Source organism: Acanthisitta chloris, unplaced genomic scaffold, assembly GCF_000695815.1.
Source record: "Acanthisitta chloris isolate BGI_N310 unplaced genomic scaffold, ASM69581v1 scaffold12596, whole genome shotgun sequence".
Taxonomy (NCBI): domain Eukaryota; kingdom Metazoa; phylum Chordata; class Aves; order Passeriformes; family Acanthisittidae; genus Acanthisitta; species Acanthisitta chloris.
Genome location: NW_008678765.1, coordinates 11,931 through 36,116, shown reverse-complemented (window position 1 = coordinate 36,116; position 24,186 = coordinate 11,931). Strand labels below are relative to the sequence as shown.

The following is a 24,186-nucleotide window of genomic DNA, read 5'->3' as shown; positions in this document are numbered from 1 at the left end:
CCCCATTTCTAGAAAAGGAAGTACAGCAATCATATAATCCCTCTACCTAAGATCATGCAACTATCATACTGCGTTAAGGGGTTGGAATGGACCTTAGACATCATTTATCCCCAACCCCCCCTGCCCTGGCCAGGAACAGCTCCCACCAGACCAGGCTGCTCAAGGCTTTATCCAACCTGGCCCTGAACACTGCCAGAGAGGGAGGGATTATATGACTGTGTTTCACCTACAAGGATCTATCTGGCAGGTGCTAGGAAGAAGAAAGACAAAGTGGCTTTTCCTAGTTACCTCTGTCTCCAAGGGAACTAAAAGATCTCTCATTCTGGAGCAGGACCTGTTTCAGCTCCTCGAGTTCTGCATGTTCTTTGGCATACATGCGCTTCAGATTTTCCACATGTTGAATCATTACTTCCACGGCCTTGCTGACCCTGCTCTCCTAACACAGAGAGGGCAACAGCAGTAGGAAGAAGAAGCAACTCTGAGGAACCACATCATGTTTTGACATTTCCCTCTTAAGCATCTGCTCTCATCTTGTACCACCATGATGCAACATCCTCCAAGTTTTGTCCACCCTCTCAAAGATTTGCTACAACCCATGTTGTAGTGAAACATGCCCAAGTTACACAGGTTTCATTTCTCCAGTGATTATTCTTATCCTAAAATAAACAAGTCTTCAATTTTCAAAGCCCCTACAACTCCTCCTCATCTTTCTCTCTGATCTACACTCTCAGCTGCCACCACGCATTCACTAGTATTGCCAAGTCACATTTTCATGTGGCATTACACACAATGACACCTCACATTTCAGCAGGTCTTTGTAATTTTCCATACATTTATCTTACCAGCTGCCCTTTCCATAAGACACAGAATCATCATTAGAGCATCAAGACTACTACTACAACTACTGTTGTGGGGTTTTGCACAATGCTAGTGCAACATAGCTGCTCTCAGTGCCTGGGATTCCTGATAGCAACACACACAGTGATCTGAGAAGAAATAAATAGCCAAGACTTATCTCAGTCTACATTACATACACAAGATTCTCAAATCTAGTTCTGGAACCAGAAGCCCAGCAAGCAGACAGAGGTTTACATCTTTTAACTTTGCACAAAGTACTTCTACACGGAAAGAGTTACCTGATTAATAGCTCCCAACATCTCTGCTCTGCTGGCAACTCGGGCTGCATACTGGCTAAGGAACTGCAAGCTTTTCTGCAGCTTCTTAATGATCTCCTGTGCTTGGTTGTCTTCTTCACACAAAGGAACTAAAGCCTAAGAGGCACATTGGTAAGAAAACCAGTGACAATTATTAGGAGAGAATGAAGAGTGAACCCAGTTGATGACACTAAGGAGTTGTGTTTGGGCCCACACAGCCAGAAGCTCAGCATCCAACATCCTCAGTTTAACTTGGATACAGACCTCCAGCAGGCAGAGACTTCAGCATAAAAATCAGCTAAAGACAGGGGCTCAGGTCAAATGTTGGGTGAGTAGGAAAATTTCCCTGAGTACACACAATGTACTCAGATGAAGGTTGCCCCTCAGTCTCCCATATCTCAACTGCATCACTTTCAAAACTTCATTCGGATTTGCTTATAATGTATCACACACTTGCAAGAGCTGAATTAAGTGAGACACTTTTACAATTGTTCATCCCTTCCACCCTACCAGCCTTGGCCAATACTAACCTCTAACATCTTTACAGCATTCATGATCTCCTTTTTCAAGTTTTCTTCAGCCAAATCTCGAGACCTTTCTTCGAGCCTCACTCTCTTGTCCAAGGTAAACAAGTCACATTTAAAACCTAAAGACAACCTCAGAAATTCAGCCTGTTGTGGGAGAGGAAAAAGACTTCAGAATAATCCAAGTGACGCAGAAGATTTTTAATAGATTTGGACACTGACATGGCATTTGGGACTATACCCCAAGAAGAAAGCAATAGAAGAGATGCAGAAGACAAAGTCAATGTGTCCCAGTTCCCCAAAGCCAATCTTCCCATCTGTAGTGGTGGTGGGAATATCCTGCAGCCAGAAGAGGTGGCATCCTGGCAGCACACAGTGTGTGCCATCTGGGTCTTTTGACAAAACTGTCTTAAATCAGCACATTCTGCCTGGGAACAGGTCACAGCTCTGGTCCTTCAAGCTTGCAAACAAATGTTACAGTAACAATAAGTCTTTTGTTCAGTTTTACAGATATCCACCTTTTCCAATCCCATCCCTTCCAAAATGTCCATTAGGCTTGGAAAGACAGATTTTTATAAGCTAACATATGGAAATACATCCAGTTTAAGCTACTCAGCATCATTCTTTTATGTAGAACAAAATACTAATTAGGGCCTATCTACAAGGTCTTTGTTGTCTGAGATACTTAGGGATACAAGCAGTCCAGACTTACCTCCACCTCCTTCTCATTAGGGGAGTCACTGTAGGATAAGAAGAAGCAATCATGTAACAGGTTGCAGCTTTAAATTCATACCTGCAGGTGATCATTGAGAGTCAAAATACTTACGGCTCATTTGACTTTGCTTTATCTCCTTTAATGCCACCTGCAGTGGGTGAACTCCCTGACAAGAGGAAAAAAACAAAATAAGTTCTCAGACAAAAATGAAAAAACAGCCTCCCAAAATCAACCCGTGAAAGGTTTTTAAGCTTCAATAGAAGCCACTGTTAAAGATTTCCAGTGTTAGTTAAGCTTTTGCCAGTAAAAACAACCTGTGAGCCTCAGAGTACAACAGGGTTAGAGCATCAGTGAGACACCACAGCACTGTCTCTTGTACAAAGCCCCAAAAGTTAGCTGTTTGAGTGGCATCTAATTAACACAGAAATTATTAATTACAAGGCTTAGATTACACTCCCAGCCCAAAGGTTCAGGATGTTACATGACTTACTACATCACCAGCTCTCAGTGAGCTCCAAAGGCAAAAGATGAGGTGACAGTTAAGTAGAAACATCATCCTGCTTCTCTGTATCAAATTACCCCAAGCTCTGGCTAGCACAGAACTGCTGCTGTACAAGTCTTTGGGGAGACCAGACATGCCAAAAGTGTTTTGAATGTCCCAACTCATTTATAGCACCTAAGAATTTTTCCCTACTGTCTAGAGGAACATGGAGCTGGTTAGATCAGTATCCATGGAAATCAGAAAAGCTGATTTTGTATGACACCACTTTCCTTCTCCCCATTGCTAAGCCATTATGAACTTTAACTGCAACTACTACACCTTAAAACAAAACCTCCTCGTAATATTTGGTGTGGGGCAAAAGCTCTCTGTACCTCTCTACACAGCTCTTGGGCCAGGTGACAGAGACTTGTGCTCCAGTGAGTAACATGTTCAGCAAAAAGCTCTTACCTTTCCTAACAGGAACCACAGCTGGAGCCTCCTCACTCTGCTCTTCGTTAATTTTCTTTTCCTGTTCAACCTCCTAAAGACAGAGTAGTTATAGCAAGGGAGCAGCCAACTACACCCCTGGAGGGGCCTGTCCCCTCCCTTGTCACTGCTCAGCCAAAGTAGTCACCAGGTCTCTTACCGGGTCTTGCTTTGAAACACTGTCCATCACAGGGGAGGATTCATTCTTGATCTGATTTTCACCTGGGGAGAAATATTCCCAAAACCACATGTAATTATTAAAAACACTCACCAAGCTTCCAGCACCCACTGTACTAGCCATGGGTCAACGGGGCTAAAAGAAACCACAGCAAATGCCAGGAAAGGTCATCAAGGGGAAGCAGCAGCAAAGAACACCAGAAAGATATACAGGAAGAAGTATGATAAGAATTATGTTTGGCTTGGTAAAAATCCCAGTAAGAAGTGTTATATATGTCTACAGTTGAGAATATTACTCCTGGTTGCACTTGCTGTAGCTGGAGTTGCAAGAGTTACAGTAATATTCCCCTGGATACAAGAATTTGATTATTATTATTATTACAGAAATACATAAAGCCCCATGCATAAATTAACAGGTCAAGTAATTCTCTTCCTTCGTGTTATGGAATATCAGATGAAGTGTAGATGCTAGTTCAGCTGCTGTTATTGAGGAGCTTGAGCACAACCAAGTAATAAAATCCTTGTTTGCATACAGTTGTGGCATTTCAGGTGTTCATAAGCTCTCAACATTTTCTGCCACTTGTGCTGTCCTTTGCACCCAAAAGAGTTGATAGCAGAGTTGCTGACACAGCCAGCACATAACTCTTTTTTTTCCCCCCCGTAGGTTGAGTGGTGATGAACTGGTAAATTCAGAAACTGCTGACAGTTCAAATGCAACACAAACTTTCAAGTGCCACAATTTAGATAAGCTTTAAAGCAGGCAAAAAGTTTCTTCAGGAAGACAGTCATTGTAGAGATTTGAAACCAAAAGCATTTAAGAAAGTAAAGAAAGTCTTAGAGTCTCAGTTTCTTGTGTGGCAGTAACTCTGACAGCTATTTATACCTTTACCACCTCCTAGAGCTTTTTGTTCTTTCATGTTTATGTTGTCACACACACCTACACAGATGCAAGCCAAAGAAATGGCACAGTGAAAAACAAAGGAAAAGCAAAAGCAATGAAAACCCCAACTTTATGTTGGAAGTCCTTTCTCTCTCCATCCTTCACATGAGCAGCCACCTCTGCTCAGCACTCCCTTTGGTTCCTGCCACTTTTTGCAGCAGCCCTACAGAGCTGGCCAGAATTCCCAGCCCCTTTAGAAGGCATTGTATGGTACTAGCAAATCCAGAAGGGGAGATTTATCATTCTAACACTAGAAACTCTTTCTTTTCAGAAATACGGAACAGGCAGCTGAATTATCAGACTTTAAAGCTATTGGGACTTCTGATATGTTCTGCATATATTTCCTCGTTGCCAAAAGCACCTGGACCACATATGAAAATTAACAGTAGAGGCAAATGAGTAGAAAGAAAACTGGTTAAGTGAGGGGACTGAGTTAGGTTTCAGGAAGATAGTACTGAGGAAAGAAAGAAAAAAATGCTCTTATATTTAAGTAAAGATTAAGAAATGGTTACAAACAAGCATGTACAGGTGCACTGTGCTGCTTATTCAGACCAGATTTATGAAGTGAGCTCAAATACACCATGTACACGCACTTCAGTTCTAGTTTGCTTTTATAGTTCTTAAGTGGAAGAAGGACCATCAGATGTGGTAAGAATAATCCTTCTGGGTGTTTATGGCTATAGCAAAAGATAGAGCCATGCACAAAGTCCTCTATCCTCATCTCTCCTCTTGACCCATCCCAACAACCTGTGCACTGAGCAACAGTTTTGAAGGATGGAGAGTGTTATTTATCCTAGAAGCACCATTAAACTTTCAGAACTATGAAAATATTCTCTCTACTCCCAGAATTGCCTGGGGTTTGTACCCACTCAATGTCTTGCCAGCTGAGCAAGCATCAAGATTTCACTGAGTTCTCATGTTTACTTCTCACATAGGCTACTGCACTCCTGTGAGTAGGTAAAGCCTTATACCTACTCAGTGTCAGGGAGGGCTGAGAGCATTTACAGGTGAAAAATATTGACCAAAATAGAAATTCACTACTTATTATTTTTACTCAGCTTCCTTACTTCAAAGATGAGTAAATCATTTCCTCCCTGGGTGCTCCTGCCAGAGCTCTGCAGTGGTTACTGTACCTGATACAGACCCAACCAGATCCTTGTCACTGTTTTTCTCCGTTGCTACGGAAGTTGGCACATCTTCCTCTTCCTCACATGAGCCCTTGGGTGATTTTTGCTCCATATCAAGGCAGGCTGCAATACCAGATAGCAGAAGACACAGCTCTTACTTGCTCAGTAAAAAATCAGACTTAAACACATCTATTTCTAAGACTCAGTGCCAAATGTTCACTCCTCTGTGCCCCAAAGTAAGGACTTACCTCTTACTGGTTCTGTGCTTTCCTCAGAGGATGTAAGAACTTCTTGGGCTGAAGTTAAGTGATCACTGCCAAAACAAAACTCTTTCAGATACTCATCCACATTATACAATATTGATGAAGGCTTTTAAATCTTTCACAAGACCTGACCTGGGTGGGATGAGACTGGCTGCTAGTGTTGGCTCCGCACAGTCAACCTTCATGGAAAGAGAGAAGAGTTGGTATCAGGGACAGGGTTGCCATGCTGGTCAAAAGTTTGTATGTCAAAGTTCAATAATTTCCACACTGTGCCTTAATTATTTCAGCAGTGAAGAACTAGATGGTAAGTGCACACAGATACACCTGCTCAGTCTAAAGCCACCCAGAGTGTAGCTTAGCATGTTATCATCATTAGGAGTGATCACTACATGTTTGCAGTAGTCTTATCTTGGGAATATCATACTTAGAGGTGTGTTTTGGTTCCTGATGTCATGGCTTGCCCCTAACACACATGTTCAAATGGCCAACATACATGTTGCAGCATCACTGTTTATCTTAATGCTGTGCATCAAGATAAATCAATTTTCAAGGTTTTGACCTCAAACTCTACAGGTGAGGTGCAGAGATTCACTTGGCTATAGCCATCAGACTCATTTAGATAAATAAAAGCATTAATAGTAACAACTTGACCAAGCAGATGATTCAGAACACAGAAGTTGCATGTTGTGTTGTACATTTTAGTGTCTGTCTTTGAATGACCCCAGTTTTTACTAGGATATATAACAAATCCCCAGGCACTTCAGAGAGCCTCAGGTCTCCTTGGCATGCAAACAACAGAGAGGAACAAAGCAGTTAAAGGCTGTGACACAGCTTTGCTTGTGTTCCTTTAGCTGCCACTGTGGTTCTGGACCCAGGTCTTATCACATCACAGACAAAACCAATGTCCTCTTCAGTCATTTAATGTGTCAGGGGAGGTACCATATGGGTACTATCTCTCTTCCTCATTTCATCCTGGATGGCTCCAGCTTGCTTATTCAATTATTAGCCTGGTCTCTATGGATGAAAATACAGGGTGAAATGGAGGTTTAAAGGGTGAAGTTGGTAAATCATTTGTTATGGAACTGCATGCACTGCTGAATATAAAAAAGCCCCCACAACCCAAAACTTCTCTCCAAGCAGAGAAGGAACGAGGCTAGGAGCTCCCTACATATCCACGTGTCCAAGAGCACTACTTAAGCATGTGTGAGGAAGCAGCAGAAAAAGAACACATCAGCGAGTGATTACCTGTGTTCTGGAATTTTCCCTCCTCCCTCAGACACCCTCAGAGGACCCAAGACACCCAGCAAAGTAGAACAGGAGGTGTCCAAAGCCCCTCATCACATCTGAGAGCAACTGACTGCTCCTGGTATCAGCAAGGGCCTTTTCCCTCCTCCCCTCTCCCTCACCCATCAGAGCTGTGCTGCCCTTACCCCAGGCCAGATGCTTCCTCTAATGCAAATTCAGGCTATTTTTATTACAATTTGAATTCTCTATTAAGCTCAAGGAAGTAGAGAACCACATTTGCCTTGTTCAGGCTTTGTTAGGTCTACAGGAGTGCTGGGGAAGGAGAAGGTGGAGAAGAATAACATGTTGGAAAGAAAATGAGAGAAAGTTAAAGGGCTTTTAAAACTGACACAGCACTCAAACAGAAAACTCCATGTGTTACCTGGAACTGACTAAAGCAATTTGTTATTTGACATGCTCTCCCTCCCCAGCTAATCACACGATCAGTGTTCTCTGTCTACAATGACAGAAAATCCTCAATTTAGTCTTAAAAGTCCCATATTCACTATTAGGATTGTGAACTCCCATGGATTACACTTACAGAGGAAAAACCAAAAAGGGAACTCCACATTTTAAATTTCCTAATCAAATCTGTTTGCATAGGGCATTAGAGAATGTTTCTTCTTCCTAGCAAAAGGATTGTGTCAAAGATTTCCCCCCCTCCATATCTTAAATTAGCATAACGATCCAAGGATTGTCTATCACAGCACACAAATTCTGGCCATAATCTTGCACAGCTTCTCCCAAACAAGCAGTAACCTTTGGAAAGGGCCTGTCATCTGATTTCTAGACTGTGATACGACTTCCACATTTATAAATCAAAACCACTGTGAAAAGCCCAAACTTCACTTGACTCCTTTATTAAATAGCCCCTAAACCCCAACACTGACAATGCTTTGACAAAAATAATTTTTCATTGCATGCTGAAGGGCTCAGTCTGCCCAAACACAGCTGCACCCACAGTCTAATAAAACTCCAAAGAAAACTAGTGAGACTCTTCCTACCAAACAAGGATATTGAAATTTAGCTGCATGCCACTTTTTAGAACAGACACTGGATTCAGTCCCTTTGCCTTTTCTCTGTGGGAAGATTAAACATTTTTGTTTTCCCCCACCCCTAGAATATTCACATGGAAAGTTTATATAAAAAACCAGAAAACAACATTTCTGTGCCCAGCTGGAATTACAGAAAGCTCCAGAGCAATGAGCACAGGTGTTTCAAACAACTTTGCAAGGCTGTGACTTTCCAAAAGGATTGGATTAAGCAAGAATTCTTGAGATTATCCTCTTTAAGGTCATTTAAACAGTAGCAGCACAAACTGGGAGTTTCTCACCTGCTCTATCCCAAGTGAGCAGTGTGTTGAAACCACAGGTAGTCCCCACCACTCGTACTTCATACCCTCCCTGCACTTTCTGCCCTAATTTGACACTCCAACCAGACCACTGCTGCACTCAGAGCTACCACACACCAGCCAGGGTCAACTCTGAGGTTGCTTTAGTCTCCCACAGGTTATTTCCAGGTTCACAGAAACCACTGACCAGTATTCTTCCATCATCGCCACCAATCCTGGAGTTTGTAAAGCTCACTAGAAATCCTGCTTGGCAGGGCTGAGGTAATTTCTGTAGTGAGTATTGTGCAACAAGAACACAACTAGGTGTGCTGAGCTGCAGCTTGTCTTGCTGTTGCCATGAGAAAACTGACTGACAGCTCAAGCTGTAGATGCAGGATTCATGACAACAGTGAAGGCACAGCTGAGTACATCAGCTGAAGGAAAGCTTTCACACAGCAAAGATGGCATTTTTCAGCTGTTACATGGTGGCCGTGGGAGAAAGTGCAAAGCAAGGCAGGATTCACAACTGAAGCATCCTGTGGCTTCTTGCAGGTGGATAAAAAGAGCGAAAGCACTCAGACTTCCCTGGCAGAACAGAGTATTACTGCAAAAACAACACTGTCTCAAGCCTTCACACCACATTTAAAACACTCCTCAGCTAAAAGCATGACCCAGTTGCACAGGAACATCAAGACATCTAGATCTGTAACCACAGTATTCCAGAAGTGTGTCCAAACAGAAGGGACTACCTCACACAGCCCCCTGCTGCCTGATGGCAGCTCCATCCACCTTGGAGCAGTGCTGATTTATAGCAGATCGATCCAGACATGGATCTGAGCAAGGCACTAAATGCTTGAACCCATTCAAAAATCACATCTCGGGCATCAGAGACAGCACTCACCTCAGTAAGTGAAGAGTCCATCATTGTAATGGAAACAGGAAGGTCTGCATCAGTGTAGTCACCAGCAGAGCATATTTTCCACCTGGCAACACACACTTCATTTGCATATTGCCCAAACAACAGTGAGATATATTGCCCATTTTCCTTAAGCACATAACAACTGAAGTCACTGCTATCTGTACACTCAGTCAGCTGGTCTCTCAGAGAAAGAAATTCATCACTAACATCAATCCCTCCTCCCCCGAGCAGCAAGAACCACCACCAGTCCTTTTCCCAACCTCCTCCACACTGCACAGTTCTACAGAAAACCAGTGGCAAAAGCTTCAGGAGCTGCTGAGCCTCTTGCTGCAGGCTGCCTACCTCTGCATCTTCAGGAGCATCTTATCGTTTAAAATATTCACTGCAATAGCTTGCTTTCATAATCTCAAGCAGTTCAATCTCTATTTTAAAGATCTAAGGAGGCAGCTTGATAAGCAAAAACCTTAGAATTCTTGCTCTAAACTCTGCAAAAAAACAACTCCTCAAAGCCAATAGGATTTTGATGCCTAATGGGAGCATCAATTGTGAGTTAAATATGGAAAATGAACAAGAATGCCTAAATCATGTCTCAGTCCTCCAGCATGAAATGGAAACACCATCATTGTATTTGGCTGATTGTCAACAGTTCCAGTAAAGAGTTTTAATATTATATTTGTGAATAGAAGTGTTGCCCTCTAACACCATTATCTGACCACCAAGAGTCCAGTTTCCTGTAAGAGATGCTGTGCTGTTGAAATCAGCATATACTGGGGGCACAAATTTCCCCTGGAATCTGCTAGATCCTGTTGTGGACTCTTCCTCCCTTCACCCTAAAGAGGTTATCCTACTGTGTTACGTGCACCCCACTGATGTCCCATCTGATGTGGACACAGAACACACCTTGCAAAAGTGCTGCTGTCAGATTTCTGTCTGCAAGGCCTATCCCAGCTGTGTGCAGGAGAGTCGTTCAGGCACAAGGTTTCCAAGGTCAGAGCATCTGTTAAAAGAGACAAGCATGAAGAGAGGTGGCCATTAGTAAAGCTGGATTTAGTTAAATGTCAATTTTTGACTAAGACAAGCAAGAAGTAGACCAACCAAATAAACATTTATAATAAGGCAACTTCTGTCTTGGAACGAAAGGGTTATGTTATGCGGCCTCAACATTGTAGATGGGGAGTTTCTATCATTCAGGTTATAGAAACTGCCATGCAGGACTCCTTTGTTGTAGCATATTGTTTTGTGTGGCAGAGAAGGCTGGGAAATAGGTGATCTTTTCTATATCAACACTCACAGAATCATGTAGGTTGGAAAAGAGCTCCAAGGTCATCGAGTCCAACCTTTGACTGATCAACACCTTGTCAACTAGCCCATGGAACTAAGTGCCCCATCCAGTAATTTCTTGAACACCCTCAGGGATGACAACTTCACCACCTCCCTTGGGCAGTCCATTCCTAATGTTTAACAACCCCTTCTGTGAAGAAATACCTCCTGATATCCAGCCTGAACCTCCCATGGCACAGCTTGAAGCTATGTCTTCTTATGCTCTGATTGTGCAGCCATCCTTGCACTTAATTACTGCAAGCCAAGAACACCTACCTTATTTGCTGGAGTGTGGCATTATGGGAAGTTGCAAGGACACTCTAAGCTGACCCACTGAAAGAGCTCTTTCAGAGCAGCAGAGTGCTCTTATAAGGAGCATGTGCAGTAAAGCAAGATCTTGTTCCATCTCCCCCCCTGCATGGCCTACAATTACATTTAAGCATTTTACAGTTTGGGTGAGAAAAGCCTGTGTCATACCAGTTTACTGCTGGAATAAACACTTTGCCTGTGAAATCCCAAGTGCACTCTGCAGTTCTGCAACCCTGCATTGGATATGTCAGTGGTTGCTTTTAATACTCATAAGGCTTGGGAGTGGCAGGGAAGTAAAAACACCTTAAAGATGCAGGAGAAATCAAACAGAATTTGCTGAGAAAGTTGGGGCTGTTCAGCCTGGAGGAGAGAAGGTTGTGTGGAGACCTCATAGCAACCTGCCAGAATCTGAAGGGGTCTACAGGGAAGGCAGAGAGGGACACTTCATGAGGAACGGTAGTTGTAGGACAAGGGGGAATGGCTTTCAAACTGAAAGAGGGGAAGTTTAGGCTAATTATACGGAAGAAATTGTGTGAGGGTGGTGAGGCCCTGGCACAGAAATGTTGTGGATGCCCCATCCCTTGAAAAGTTCAATGCCAGTGTGGATATGGCTCCGAGCAACCTGGTCTAGTGGAAGGTGCCCCTGCCCATGGCAGGGGGTTGGAACTAGATGTTCTGTAAGGTCCATTCCAACCCCATAACATTCTGTGATTCTATGATTTCATTCTCAGTAGCTATGTTACCTGTTCAAATTTTTCAACCAGAACTGACCTCAGCTCAGTGGCAAAGTATCAGGACATCACTTGCTTTCTCAGTGTCTGCTAGTCAGAGGGAATGGGAAGAACAAAACTCAAGCCCTCTTGATCTAGACTGGCAAGCATCTTGTCAGGAATATACTTAGATGTACGATTTATACCAATAGTTCCTTAAGCTTTTGGGCACTCATGTTAAGCTGACACACAGCACCTTTTCAGGCCTTTTATTGCAAGCATTATAAATATGTTTCAGCCTCCTGGATTACATGCAGAAATAGGTTAAATGCCACAATAAATTTTCCATACTACCAGCATGTTTAGCACTATTGAGGGTGTTCCATCAACACTTCCTGTATTTCAGGACAGAGACAGAAAAGTGACCACCACCACCAGGTCTTACCTAGCAGAAGGGAATTATGCCAGTAGGAAAGATCCGAAGGCAGCGCCCAGGGAAGTTCAGCATACAGGGTGTGTCCTTGGCCCTGTGGCTGTTCAGAGCAACGGAGCTGCTAAATGAAAAATAAGAAGTGCTGCTGTTCAACCACACTGAATACATTAATGCCACCAACTCCCCACACACACACGAATCTGCATAATGTACTACTAACAGTTACACAGATACATCATCTGTTGCTTCTTTGTCCAGAAAAGCAGAAGAGTTGCATCTTTAATGGGCAGAGCAGGTACAGAAGGAGGTAGAATCACTTAACTTTACACTTGCAAACAATGTGTTAGTTCAAGCTAGGTCTGGAACTAGACTACTACAAAACCAGGCAAGGAGACCTGAACAGGAGAATCAAAGAAGCCACCCAAACCCTGTGAAAGGGGGAAAAAAGAAGGGAAAAAACCCCAAACCAGAACTATCTCAACCTGTCTGGTTGGCTTGGCTGGTAAGAGGAACATTCATCCAGCATCCAGAGCTGCTACACAGGCAGCAGGGCAGCTCCAGCTTGGCTGCATGGAGACAGAGCAGTGCCCCACCACCTCCTGCCCCTAAAGTCACACCATGTCCTTGCTGCTTAGAGTTAAGAAGTGTCTGTCATCTGAAGATGGCTAGAGAAAACTTCAGAGCTACAGGTACAGCTGCATTTGACCTAATGCTGTTTAAGTGATGAAAATTGGAAAAGAAATTGAAAGATGCAGCACCATCTTCAGCCTCTGATCCTTCTCAAAATGCAGTTTATCTTGTGTCACTGCTCAGAAGCAATAGGAAACTGACTTTGCAATAAGGTTTGGAATATCCTTTTGCATGTGTGTGAACAAGTGCATGCATGTATACATAAACATGTAGCAAGTTATCTTTACTAAACATTTAACTTGGCAGGGTTTCTCACAAGGAAAGTTATTTGTTGTCTTCAGGTCATAAAACCCCCCAAGAATAAACAGTGTCACATATTAACAGGCTCATGGTCATAGCAAGTGCACTTACCTTCCCTTTTATGGGTTCAGCTGATGTGGGCAGCAGATCATAGTCAGATTCTAAGTCTGCACAACACTGTTGCAACAGAGAAATAGAGTAAGGCAGAGCGGAGGCAGAAAAAAAAAAATCCACAAAAGGTAAAAAAGGAGAAGGAACACTGCTGCTGATTCTGAACAAAATGCAATTTCACCTTTTAAACTCAACTATTTACAGGTATCAGTTACAAAACTGCAAAACTCATTTTCCCTTGCTACTTTCAGCCTTTAGTTCTGCAGACCTTCATGCACAAACAAGAGTTTTATTCACACGCAGCTGGCCCACAGTTTGGATTCTGCTCCTCTGATGCCCCTGGTACAGCCTAGGAGACGTTTCAGGATCTTCTGTTTTCTTTTTAAATTGTTATTCTGTGTTAAATCCAGACTGTTCAGACCCTGAGCTATAGCATTCCTTACTAGATCCAGTTGGGAAAAAAGCCTTTCCACAATGTCTCCCCCTCCACCCCCTTCCAAAGTTGAAACAAGTAATTTTATTCAAAGCAAAACACTTCAGAGTTACATAATTTCTAGCATTTTACCACAGAGGACCACAAAGCTAATCACTGTTTCACTACCTATTCCAGTGTCTGGATGCCAAAAAAATCTTACATGACAAGATCTTAAACATCTGTTTTCAAGTGTGTCTGCAGAAGAGAAGGCTGATTGTGGGACACAAATCACACCAGCACATCAGGGAAAGCTTCCCTCAGCCCTGTTTGGTATGGTCACCAACAATCGTGCAGTGAAGACCAACACCACACCTCTAAGTTCTAGCCCAGTTTTCCTAGAAGGCTGAAAGGAAATAACAGTAAATACAGTTTACTGCCTCCACAGTTGTGTATGTGTTGGAAAAGAAGAAACCCAATGCTGCCAGATTACTGGCAGCTCATTTTAGCTGTGGATGTCCTTCCACCAGAGCACCTCCCGTGCAAGCCTACCTGTCCTTCTCCCACCAACCATCATACCTGACACAGCAATTCACAGAGTCGCCTTTGAAGCAGTTCCCATCTCAGCACATTAGCAGTTGCTATGAAGAGACATTTACAAGTCTAACAGGGTTCCTTACGACTGAATAACATGTAGTGAGATGTTTAAGCATCTTTAACTGCTGCCTATCAGAACCCATTGTAATTTGCATTAGTCTAGTTATGCCTCTAGCAGCTTTTCACAGCAAACGAGAAAACACAGGTCACTTTCTTCCGTGGTTACATTTCCCCCTGCTATAAAGAGGAGGCAATGCTTCCCAACATCATTAATGTCATGATGCCACAGTGGAAACAAACTCTGAAGTTGTCCAGTTAATAGGCTTTATGTTATACTTAGAAGCCTTTTTTGTTCAAGTTTGGTTATGCCAGGACCTGTCTCTGGTGATTTCTACCTTGATATAACGCAATCATATCTTTCATAGGAGCTGTGCCAGGCTGACAAAGGTTGAGTAGCAGCTTCCTTAGCCAATTTTTGTCCCTAATTTCTCACCTCTTGCCATGCAAGTGGGAAGAAGTAGGGAAGTGAGTAGGTGGGGAAGAGGCCACTACCCAGACCTTCAGTCAGAAGGGGCACTAGACCTGTCTGAACCAACATAAACCATTGCCCTCCCCAGGGCCAGCCTTGCTTGTCAGCCCTGTTCTTAACACTTTCCAACTTCTCTACACATCTGTCAGTTTTTCTTACAGGAAGATTTCTGCAAACTAACTGGAGTCATTTAAAGCCAAAGTCTCAGCCATTTTCATGGTGATGTTTTCTGGGGGGGATCTCTTTGGGGGCTTTTGTTTGGGTTTTTAATTTTTCTTTTTTTATTTTTTAGAGTCACAATGGCACTAGTCCACATGTCTGGGGTTCTCTCTTCACTTACTCTAGCTCACTTTGCAGAAGAACTTTGTCTGTTCAGAGCTGGAAAATGACACATTATTTCCATTGTTATGCTTCTTGCTAAGAGAAAAAAAGCAGCTCCACAGTCTGAAGGAAGCAGTAAGCATGAAAGCAACATGAGCACACACACATGAACAGTGCCAAAGTACTGATCAGAAGTGGTAAGCACAGTCTGGAGCTGTTCCTGCCATATCAGTGCATAACAGTTGTGCCTCAGAGCTGAGCCATAGGGTCCTATGTAGATTTTCCTACAAGACAAACTGTGGTTTCACATAAACTTGTTTAGAGTGCACATGTACATGTAGAGCATCAATCACGTTGCCCTGGGAAATGCATGTCTGAGGCCAAAGGTTCGGTGGGCTTAAGTCAGCCAAATTCCTTTTCTATAAGGAAATGATCAGACTCCAGAGTCTGGAAGGAAAAAAAAGTGCTGGAATCAAACCACTGCATCATTTAGTTGCCCAAGCTTTTGAGGTAGTGGTGTTAGGAAATGACTAAGAGGTAGTATGAAGTTTCCATGGCTCTGTGGTAGAAGTTGTATGTGTACAATGCAGGGACATGATTGCCTTCCAACAAGGAGAGCAGTCTAATGCCATGCAGTTATTTAACACAGAGCAAATACAAGCAGCAAACAAAATGCACAAAAATCAGATCTGTTTGGTACAGGGAAGCTTCAGAAAGGTGACCTTGTTAGGAATAAGGTGGGCTGTTCAGGTGTGGAAACAGCACCTTCAGTAAAGGAGTACCTGTGCCACCCATGGAGTTATTGATCCTTCCTCCTGGGACTGCAGGTCTTGTTAGGAAGTTCTAAAGATTTGGTCAAGCCCAACACCCACTCATTGGGACCCCACCTGCTTCTCAGCCCAGAGCCATGGTTGCAGATCTCTTAAAGGAGAAGGAAAAGTAGAAAAGAAAGAAAGAAAAAAAAAGCTCCACAAACATTTCACTGGATGACCTGCAGATCAGTCCTGCCCTCCCTTGCTGTAGCTAAAACACTTGTCCACGCGAGAGTGAATGCTGGCACACTGCCAGGAGTTACTCACTTTTCTGCTGTTCCACTTTTTCCTGAAGCAACTGGCAAGTGGTTGTTAGAGCTGCATTCACATCCTTGAGCTTTTCCTGCTCCGAAATGGCTTCCTCCAACTTGCACTTCAAGGATGCGTTTTCCTCACAAGCAGAGTGAAATGCTTCAACTTGATCTTCTGCCTGAGCACAAAACAATATTTAGGGGAAAAAAAAGGAAGGAATAAAACAAAAATAAAGCAGCCTAGCTAACACAAGGAGCATCTACAGTTCATGCAAATGAAACCAAACTGCATCTGTTCTTTCTCAGGAAGTGATAAAGCTCCCTCTGAACTTCTGCATTTTTACGTTGGGGTGGACTGTGTATGGAAGCTATTTTTGGGCGCTTTTTTCTCCTTTTTTTTTTTTTTTTAAGCCACCACAAATATGCAATGCTGCCTCTTTCATCAGCAAACTGTTGTCACCACCCCCTCAAATTTTACTTCCTCTGCTGGTTCCAGTTTTGCAGTGAGGCACACCATTCTGAACACACGATTTCCTTTCCCCAGTGCAGCCATGCATTGTACACAGCCTTCTACATTTGCTTGTTTCCCCACAGAGAAGGAACTGGGCTGCCCCTTACATGTCTGCTAGCATCCTCAAGCTGCCTCATAGTTTTTTGCAGCTCTAAACCAAGGGCTTCTGCCTGGCCAGCAGTTTCTTCTTGTAACTGTTTGACAGCTTCCATCTTCTGTTGCCTGCGGGGCAAGAGCACAAACCACAACCCGTTACTGACATTTCAGAGTGGCCATGCCCAGGGGTGACACGTGGAGGCTGAGAGACATGCATCAACAGTCAGCTGTGACATACTGCAGCTTCCCCAGAATCCTCTACCAGGGACTCAAACCCTTGCTAAGCACAATTCAACACAGGGACCTTGGTTTTATTATAGCAGCTCCTGAATTAGGAAGGGAATGGAGGTTTCCCCTGGTTTCTCTCCAGCTGAAGCAGTCCCACATGGCTGAGTACCACAGCAGAAGCTTGTGGAATGCCTAGAGAACTCTCAAAGAGCAAGAGTTTAGTGGGACAAACTTTTGCAATTCAATCAAAAGAATGTGTTTTCTCACAGTTCAGAAGTAACAGCAATAGGATACAATCATTCTAGGAAAAGATACCCCAGAGCTATTACTGCAGATATACAACTTCATGGGATTAATTTCCTAGTGTTTCAGAGTTTGACAGCAAGCAGATGCCATCAGAACCAGTGCTAAAGGGGATGGCTTTCAAGGAAACCCTTCTTTTCCACTGCAGAAACCCTATGCCCATTTCTTCTCTCATCTTCACTTTCTTTGGGGTTTTTTTTCGGCTGCTACCACCACAAACAATTTTGATACAAAGGCAGCTTTAAGAAACCAAGCCATCAATATTTTTATGAGCTCTTTTCCAAGTGAAAGGAGAGCATGTAGGAGTTCTGCATTAACAATGCTCACTGGAAGGCAAGTCAGGCAAAAGTGCAGTACAACTGCTCTGCATCAGCTCTTGGGGCTGCCAAACCCTAGGGAGCTGCTCACACCCCAAACCCAGCTAAAGGCATGCAGTCAAAAATTTACATTTAGCACAGGACAGCAGAAGGCTGACACTATGCATAGACCTGTGTTCCACACAGACAGCAAATTCAGCTTAATCTTCAGTCAAAACCTGAGTTGACTAGGTACTTTCCTGAACATCTGAGGAAAGGAGAGGGCAGACAGAGGTTTGCAGCTCCTGTCTTTTGCTGCTCAAACTGACAGAGAGTAGACTTGGATTGAATACCAGGAAAGAACTCTCTCCTGTGAGGGTGGTGAGGCACTGGCACAGGTTGCCCAGGGAGGCTGTGGCTGCCTCATCCCTGGCAGTGTTCAGAGCCAGGTTGGATAGACCTCTGAGCAACCTGGTCTAGTGTAAGGTGTCCCTGTCTGCAACAGGGGCTTGGACCTAGATGATCTTTAAGGTCCCTTCCAAGCCAAACCATTCTGTGATTCTATTTGTAATATCAAAACTCATAGGAGGAACCATGTGCCAATAAACTAGAATCTAAAGTTCCATTTTTACACTTCATTAGATAACTTGCTGAAGCTATACCCCTGGGAATCTGAGACATCACATTGTCTGGGAATAACAGTTGTATCCTAAAGCAATAATACCTGCAGGCACATATTTTACAGCTCTTCTGCTTCACACAAAACCAACAGTTTGTTTAATGGTTGCACCTGCTACACAGACAGTGCCCTATTGCTTTAACTTCACTCTGTTGTCTCCTTGGTGTTTTCAAAGATATCTCCAAGATCATATGTCAGTTCATACACAACCCTTATAACTCCCACAGGGTGTAAACGTTATGCTAACACCAAATCCACCCTCCACAACAGAAGATAATTTCTTCTGTGAAAAAAAAAAAGCTTCAGAACTCAGCAAACTTGGTTCCAAAAGACATAAGAACTCAACCCAACCCACCCCAGTAAACAGCTAAGCAACCAACCCAATATAGCCAACCCCAAAGCCTCTCCCAAAAGACACACAGGCTTTGAAGGGGTACCTAGCAGAGAGCTCTTTCTTCAGGTGAATTTGTTCTGTCTTGGTTCTCCTCAGGTTTCCTGCCATTCGAACAAAATCCTTATCTAGGGAGTCTTTGCATTTCTCCAAGAGCTGAAGTTTCTGGATCCAAAGAAGTGTTTTTTCTCCTAGTTCTTTCTTGAGAACCTGTGGAATTTTGAAACCAAGTTGCCATGTGGTTAGAGGAGGAGCAGAGCCAGAGAGTAAACCAGAGCCTTAATTTACATGAGGATTGATTTCCCTGCTCCATTTAATATCATCATCTACCATCATCTAATGCTATCAGGAATAAAGATACTCCACCACAAGGTGCCCAGGCACAGCAACAAAAAACATATTTCATAAGAGAAAGTTTTAATAATGACCATCTTGCAGGAAGCCCTAAAACTGATAATTTAGACTTCTGTAACCTTCTCCTCAAAGTACAGCTAAGTCCACTGGCACTAAATTTGAGTTCACATAATAAATAAAATACCCAAGACCAAATAAATCCACGTTCCAGTTTGTCATACGTGATCTGCTGCAGGGATGACCCTTGTGGCAAAGGCTTTCAGTTTTACCCCTGGTTTGTAGGAAGAAAAACAGGGAAAGGGTAAAATTGAAGCAGTATGGAACACTGCGCTCGCTGTTTCTCTGAGGAGTGACTTACAGTATAAAGTATGAGGAAAGAGCACTGGATTCTTCTTTCTATGACCTTGCTCAACTGAACACGTGAAATAGTGCCCTTAGCTTTTAAAGAATTCTTAATGAGAGTCAAGCAGAGGTCAGCAGAGAATGAGGTTCATATTTCTGGGATTTACACCAGTTCGAAAGGGAACACATCAATCCTACAAATATGGACCACATCGTCTACTTGCAAGTTAGAGTCTGATCTTGTTCATGAGCTTCAAGCAAAAACAAAAACAACCAACCAAACATCAAGTACAAAGATAGAAAAAGAAAAGAAAAAAAGAGCCTGAGCAGTTTTGGCCGATAGGTTTACTAGGATGACATGGGATGTGACCATGCACAAATGCCACATCCTGATGAGCAGTTTCTCAGCCAAGGCAGTCAGCTGTTATTCTTGGAAATAACATGGGCTTGACCCATAAGTGTCACACCCTTATCAGGGCACATGTGCCAGCCTTATCTTCCAGTAGGGGAAGGGTGAAAGATTTTGCTGTCACAATCTATATATACTCAAATATATGTATATATGCACAAAAACATAAACACACTTAAAATTTACCTAACATATAATAGCCCTTAAAATAGATTTGAAAATACTAAGCCTCAGAAAGCATGTCCATCATATATTTCACAGGAAATAGTGGGGAAGTGTTTAGGCTTCAAGTGATAGTGTATGGTCCACAATTTAATTTATTTGTCTACAAAAGCCTTTTTTAAGGCTAGAAGAAGCTACTTTGAATCTCTCTTTTTTTGTTCTACTGTTGTTCAGCTCCATATACCAAATTTCCCACATATCTGGCTTGTTCTAGGTAGGTGAAGACAATCACAGAATGTTAAGGGGTTGGAATGGACCTTCAAATGGATCTTCAAAAGATCACCTAGTCCCAACCCCCTGCCCTGGGCAGGGACACCTCCCACCAGACCAGGTTGCTCAAGGGTTTATCCAACCTGGCTTTGAACACTGCCAAGGTTGGGGCATCCACAACCCTCCTGGGCAACCTGTGCCAGTGTCTCACCACCCTCACACTAAAAAAACTTCTTCCAGTATGTTTGGCATGAAATCATTTCCCATCCTCATGGGGCCTTTCATTTTTAATGAATTGTGTTCTTCCTTGATCCTCAGTTAGTTTAGTTTCCAAACATCTTTCTCTAGGAGTCAGAAAAGGATTCATTTGCCATGATCAACTCCAACCCCCACACCAAAAGTTTTTAACTTCACATATTTAACAGGAATATGATCCCAATGTGAATGTAACTTCACAAGCATTTTTCAGCTGTGACAGCTTTGAAGGAGGAAGTTCTTTGTCAAGATCAAAAAGCTACAGCAATTCAAAAGCCTGCAGCTTCACAGGGTCTACCTAAAGTCACACAAGGGAGCAGACCAAGATGCTTCCACCTTCTCTAAGGGGAAGCTTTCAGGAATTACCTAAAACAGAAAAAAAATTTAAAAACTGACTCCAGGAGTGGATGGATCCCAACGATTGCTCCAACAATTGAAGAGGACCAGCTACAACATTTTTCAGCATTAAGGGAAAAGAAAGGTTGTTTTCTGCTTAAAGAACTAACAACTTCAAGCAGCACATACCATAGTGCCACTTACTATTACCCAAGTGAGAAGAACTGTGGATTTGTTCACCCATTAAGGAGCTGAAAGAGAGCATTAATATGCAGTTTGGTGGAGTTCTCTGTAGCAGTGTTCCTTACAATAGATTAGCAATAGGGAGAGTAAGATGAAGAGTCCAGAAACTGCTGTTACAGGGGAGGGGAGGAGGGAACAAGAGAGTTTAGCTGTGTCCACAGGCTCCTGCTATCACATGGGGAAGACATTTTTGCCAGTTACCTTGAGCAGAAGTCTTTACTTGCAAGCCTCACAAGAGGCATGAGGAATAGCATAAACACATTATGCAAGACTAAATTGTAAAACACATTTTTGTGGAAACTTCCTGTGCAGTAGGTCCAGCAGAAGCAGAATTCTTTGCCTTTCAAAACATAGTAAACCTTACAAAGGTTTTGATTTGGAAATTTGGTTATAAAGCCATGTCCCTCCTCATCTTGATGGTGAGACCATCCAGTACCATAGTCAGAAATAGAGGGGAAATGGGTTCAAGGCACACAGCAACATGCAGAGGGCACAAAATCCTCATTTCTCACACGATGTAGCATTGTCATCTGACCCCCTTTTCCTCTTCAAATTGATTTGTTTCATCTACCTTTTCCTTCAAGCATAGTTTTAACAAAGGGAGCTCTTGCACATAAGTCAGGAAGATCATAGTGAAAAGCAATCATCCCTTTCCTCCTTGAAAAGTAACAGAAGATATTTCTCTCCATACAGCCATTTCTGACTTGCAAACAGATTGCTATGATCTCAAGTAATTAACATACACAGCTTACAGCAGTAAGATACCACCTTAAGCTTTTGCACAGCCCCACTATTCCACTAAATATTTTCAGAGAAACAGTTACTTACCATAAGTTTACTTTCCCAAGCCTGTTGTATGTTCTCATCAAGCTCTTTCACCCATTGTAATGAAGTCATGACAAGCTTCTCTGCTTCAGAGGCCTCCTCTTGCTGGAGAAAAAAAAACAAACCCAAAACAGCTATAAAAACCCCAAACCAAACCCCCCCCAAACCCTGGCATTTTTGCTGCCAGTCTAACACTGCTGCCCAGGTTGAGTTACAATATTGGACTAGGTGCCAAGTGATATTGTTAATGTCCTCCACTCCCAAAAAAACTATCCTTATTTTTTCCAAAAGAAGCAAACAAACTGATTAATCAGTGCTTGTAGAATTCCTAATTAAAAGAAGACCACATCCTTATTCAAATAATTTCTGCCACTGACCAGGTTTTGCATGATAGTCTTAAATTTTTCTCCTGCATATTCAGGCCCCTGAAGTAAAAGCAGCACTTCACGGTCCAGTGTTTCATCCAGGGATGTCCATTCAGTCTTGGTCATCTTGGAAGAGAAGGAAGGGCCAGCTAGTTTATTTTGACATCTCCTTATTACAAACCAGCATCAGTGACATTTAGACTTTCCTGAAGTATCCCTGCACTGTGTTTGCCAGAAGGTCAGAGCTACTGAAACTTGAAGCTTGTAAAAGCTTTTCAAAACCATCATGTCATGGGGATTTAAAGAAAACAAAACAAACCACAAACCAGCCAAGCTGCTGAGTGATCCAGTGTAAATATTCATGTCAGGTGTAGGCAAGAGGAAGTCAATAATTATTTATCTTTATTCAGAAGAGGCTTTACCAAGTGATGAATAAGCAGAGCCCTTACTTGCTTTACAGGTGATTTGGTGTCTCATTGCAGCATTAGAGAGATAAACACAGTGACTCACTGTGGTTGTGGGAGCTGCAATGAGACACAATACCTTAACTTTTGAAGCAGAGCTGCTTAGCCAAGCATACCTCTTCTTTCGGGCCTGGAGTTTTAGTCCATTTTCTGTTGATTTCACAAGTGCTAACTCCTTGCAAATGCACCACATACAAAAATAAGCAGCTGCATGGTGAAGTCTTGCAAGACAAATCCCACAATAGCATGTATTTGCATTCAGCTGTGCTGCACAGCTTGCAACTGAAGGGAAGGCAGCGCTGCAAGGAAGGATGGGGCTCCATGGAGTGTCTTTAGGAAAATGGGACCAGAATAGCTCAGATGAAAATGATAAAAGCCATAATTGCAGCAGGTTGCTCTGCCTAAGCAGGACTAAAACAGCTCCAACAACACTCTACTTGCAAAAGTTATCAGTGGTGGATGGAGAAGGAGGGGGATCACTCTGCTTTTGGTGTTGAAGAATGCTGAAGCCAACCTGGCTCATCAATCCCAAAGTTAAAGTTAAAAATACTAAGGATGTGGAGAACAATGTTTCCTGACAGAAACTAGCACTGGTGAGAATGTGGCAAAGTTCCTGGCAAAGGAACCAACAAGTGATAATACTGATAGCTTATCTAAAGCTGCTGAGCTGACACAGCTGGGCTGGAATTATCTGACAGGCAATCACTTTATATGATAAAAACCCAGTCCACTTTTTGAAGTCAGGGACTTCTAACACACCCCTTCAAGCAGTGGGTGTAGAGATTCCTCCCTGGAGTGGGGATGCCCTCACAGTTACTCCTTGAAGTTTAGCAAAAGAGATTTACCCATGGTCATCAATGTGGGTAACATCAGCCACTATTTACTAATTACTCTACTAGTTTTGAAATTATTTAATAACTACTGCACTTTACAAGTAGTTATAATCGTGGTAAACAATTCTGATTAAAGTATTTTAACCTAATTATTATTATCAATGTAAAGAATTTATTTATTTTATTTATTTAAATAGATTTGGTTTGCCATCCTTAATCCTATGGGGTTAACTCATATTAAGGTTCAATTACACCTGTATAATCCTTTAGACACAAACCATTGACCAAGTCTGAGACAAGGATTGGATCCAGCTGGATCAGGAGTTATGGAAAGCCGTGAGAACAGCAAATTAGAGACCAAACTTTCAGTGTTATGTGAAGTGAGTCTGATCAAAAACAGAGCACTCAGGTCACCAAACCACCTGCTGGGTGTTCTGCAGAGGACATGGGGGACAAAACTCCAAATCAACAGGCTCAGCTGCAGTTCTGAGGTTCTGTCAGCCTGTGCCAGACTCAAAGATGTCTCCTGTCCTTGCAGTCACTAGCCAAAGACCTCAGAACAAAAGAGCTGGACAAGACTTCTAAAGATCAGTCTCCATTGTATGTGCTGAGGAGCAAGGGGACAGATACTTAGACAGATGCTTATCAGAGTTTCTAAAGAATAAATTAGATTAACACTCTACAACCTT

The 24,186-nt window shown here is 42.7% G+C and overlaps 1 protein-coding gene across 1 annotated transcript in view; it reads right to left on the bottom strand.

Moving 5' to 3' along the window:
* LRMP (lymphoid-restricted membrane protein) overlaps positions 1-24,186 on the bottom strand; it is a 39,460-nt gene that overhangs the window by 3,769 nt on the left and 11,505 nt on the right. The window contains exons 10-22 of the mRNA XM_009077043.1: positions 22,213-22,326; positions 21,839-21,940; positions 18,686-18,849; positions 16,754-16,868; positions 16,152-16,314; positions 5,611-5,727; positions 3,521-3,582; positions 3,343-3,415; positions 2,505-2,559; positions 2,391-2,418; positions 1,685-1,825; positions 1,137-1,271; positions 289-436 (exon numbers count right to left, since the gene is read on the bottom strand). Of these exons, the coding sequence (XP_009075291.1) occupies positions 289-436; positions 1,137-1,271; positions 1,685-1,825; positions 2,391-2,418; positions 2,505-2,559; positions 3,343-3,415; positions 3,521-3,582; positions 5,611-5,727; positions 16,152-16,314; positions 16,754-16,868; positions 18,686-18,849; positions 21,839-21,940; positions 22,213-22,326 (1,417 nt within the window). The remainder of the gene's footprint in view (positions 1-288; positions 437-1,136; positions 1,272-1,684; positions 1,826-2,390; positions 2,419-2,504; positions 2,560-3,342; positions 3,416-3,520; positions 3,583-5,610; positions 5,728-16,151; positions 16,315-16,753; positions 16,869-18,685; positions 18,850-21,838; positions 21,941-22,212; positions 22,327-24,186) is intronic.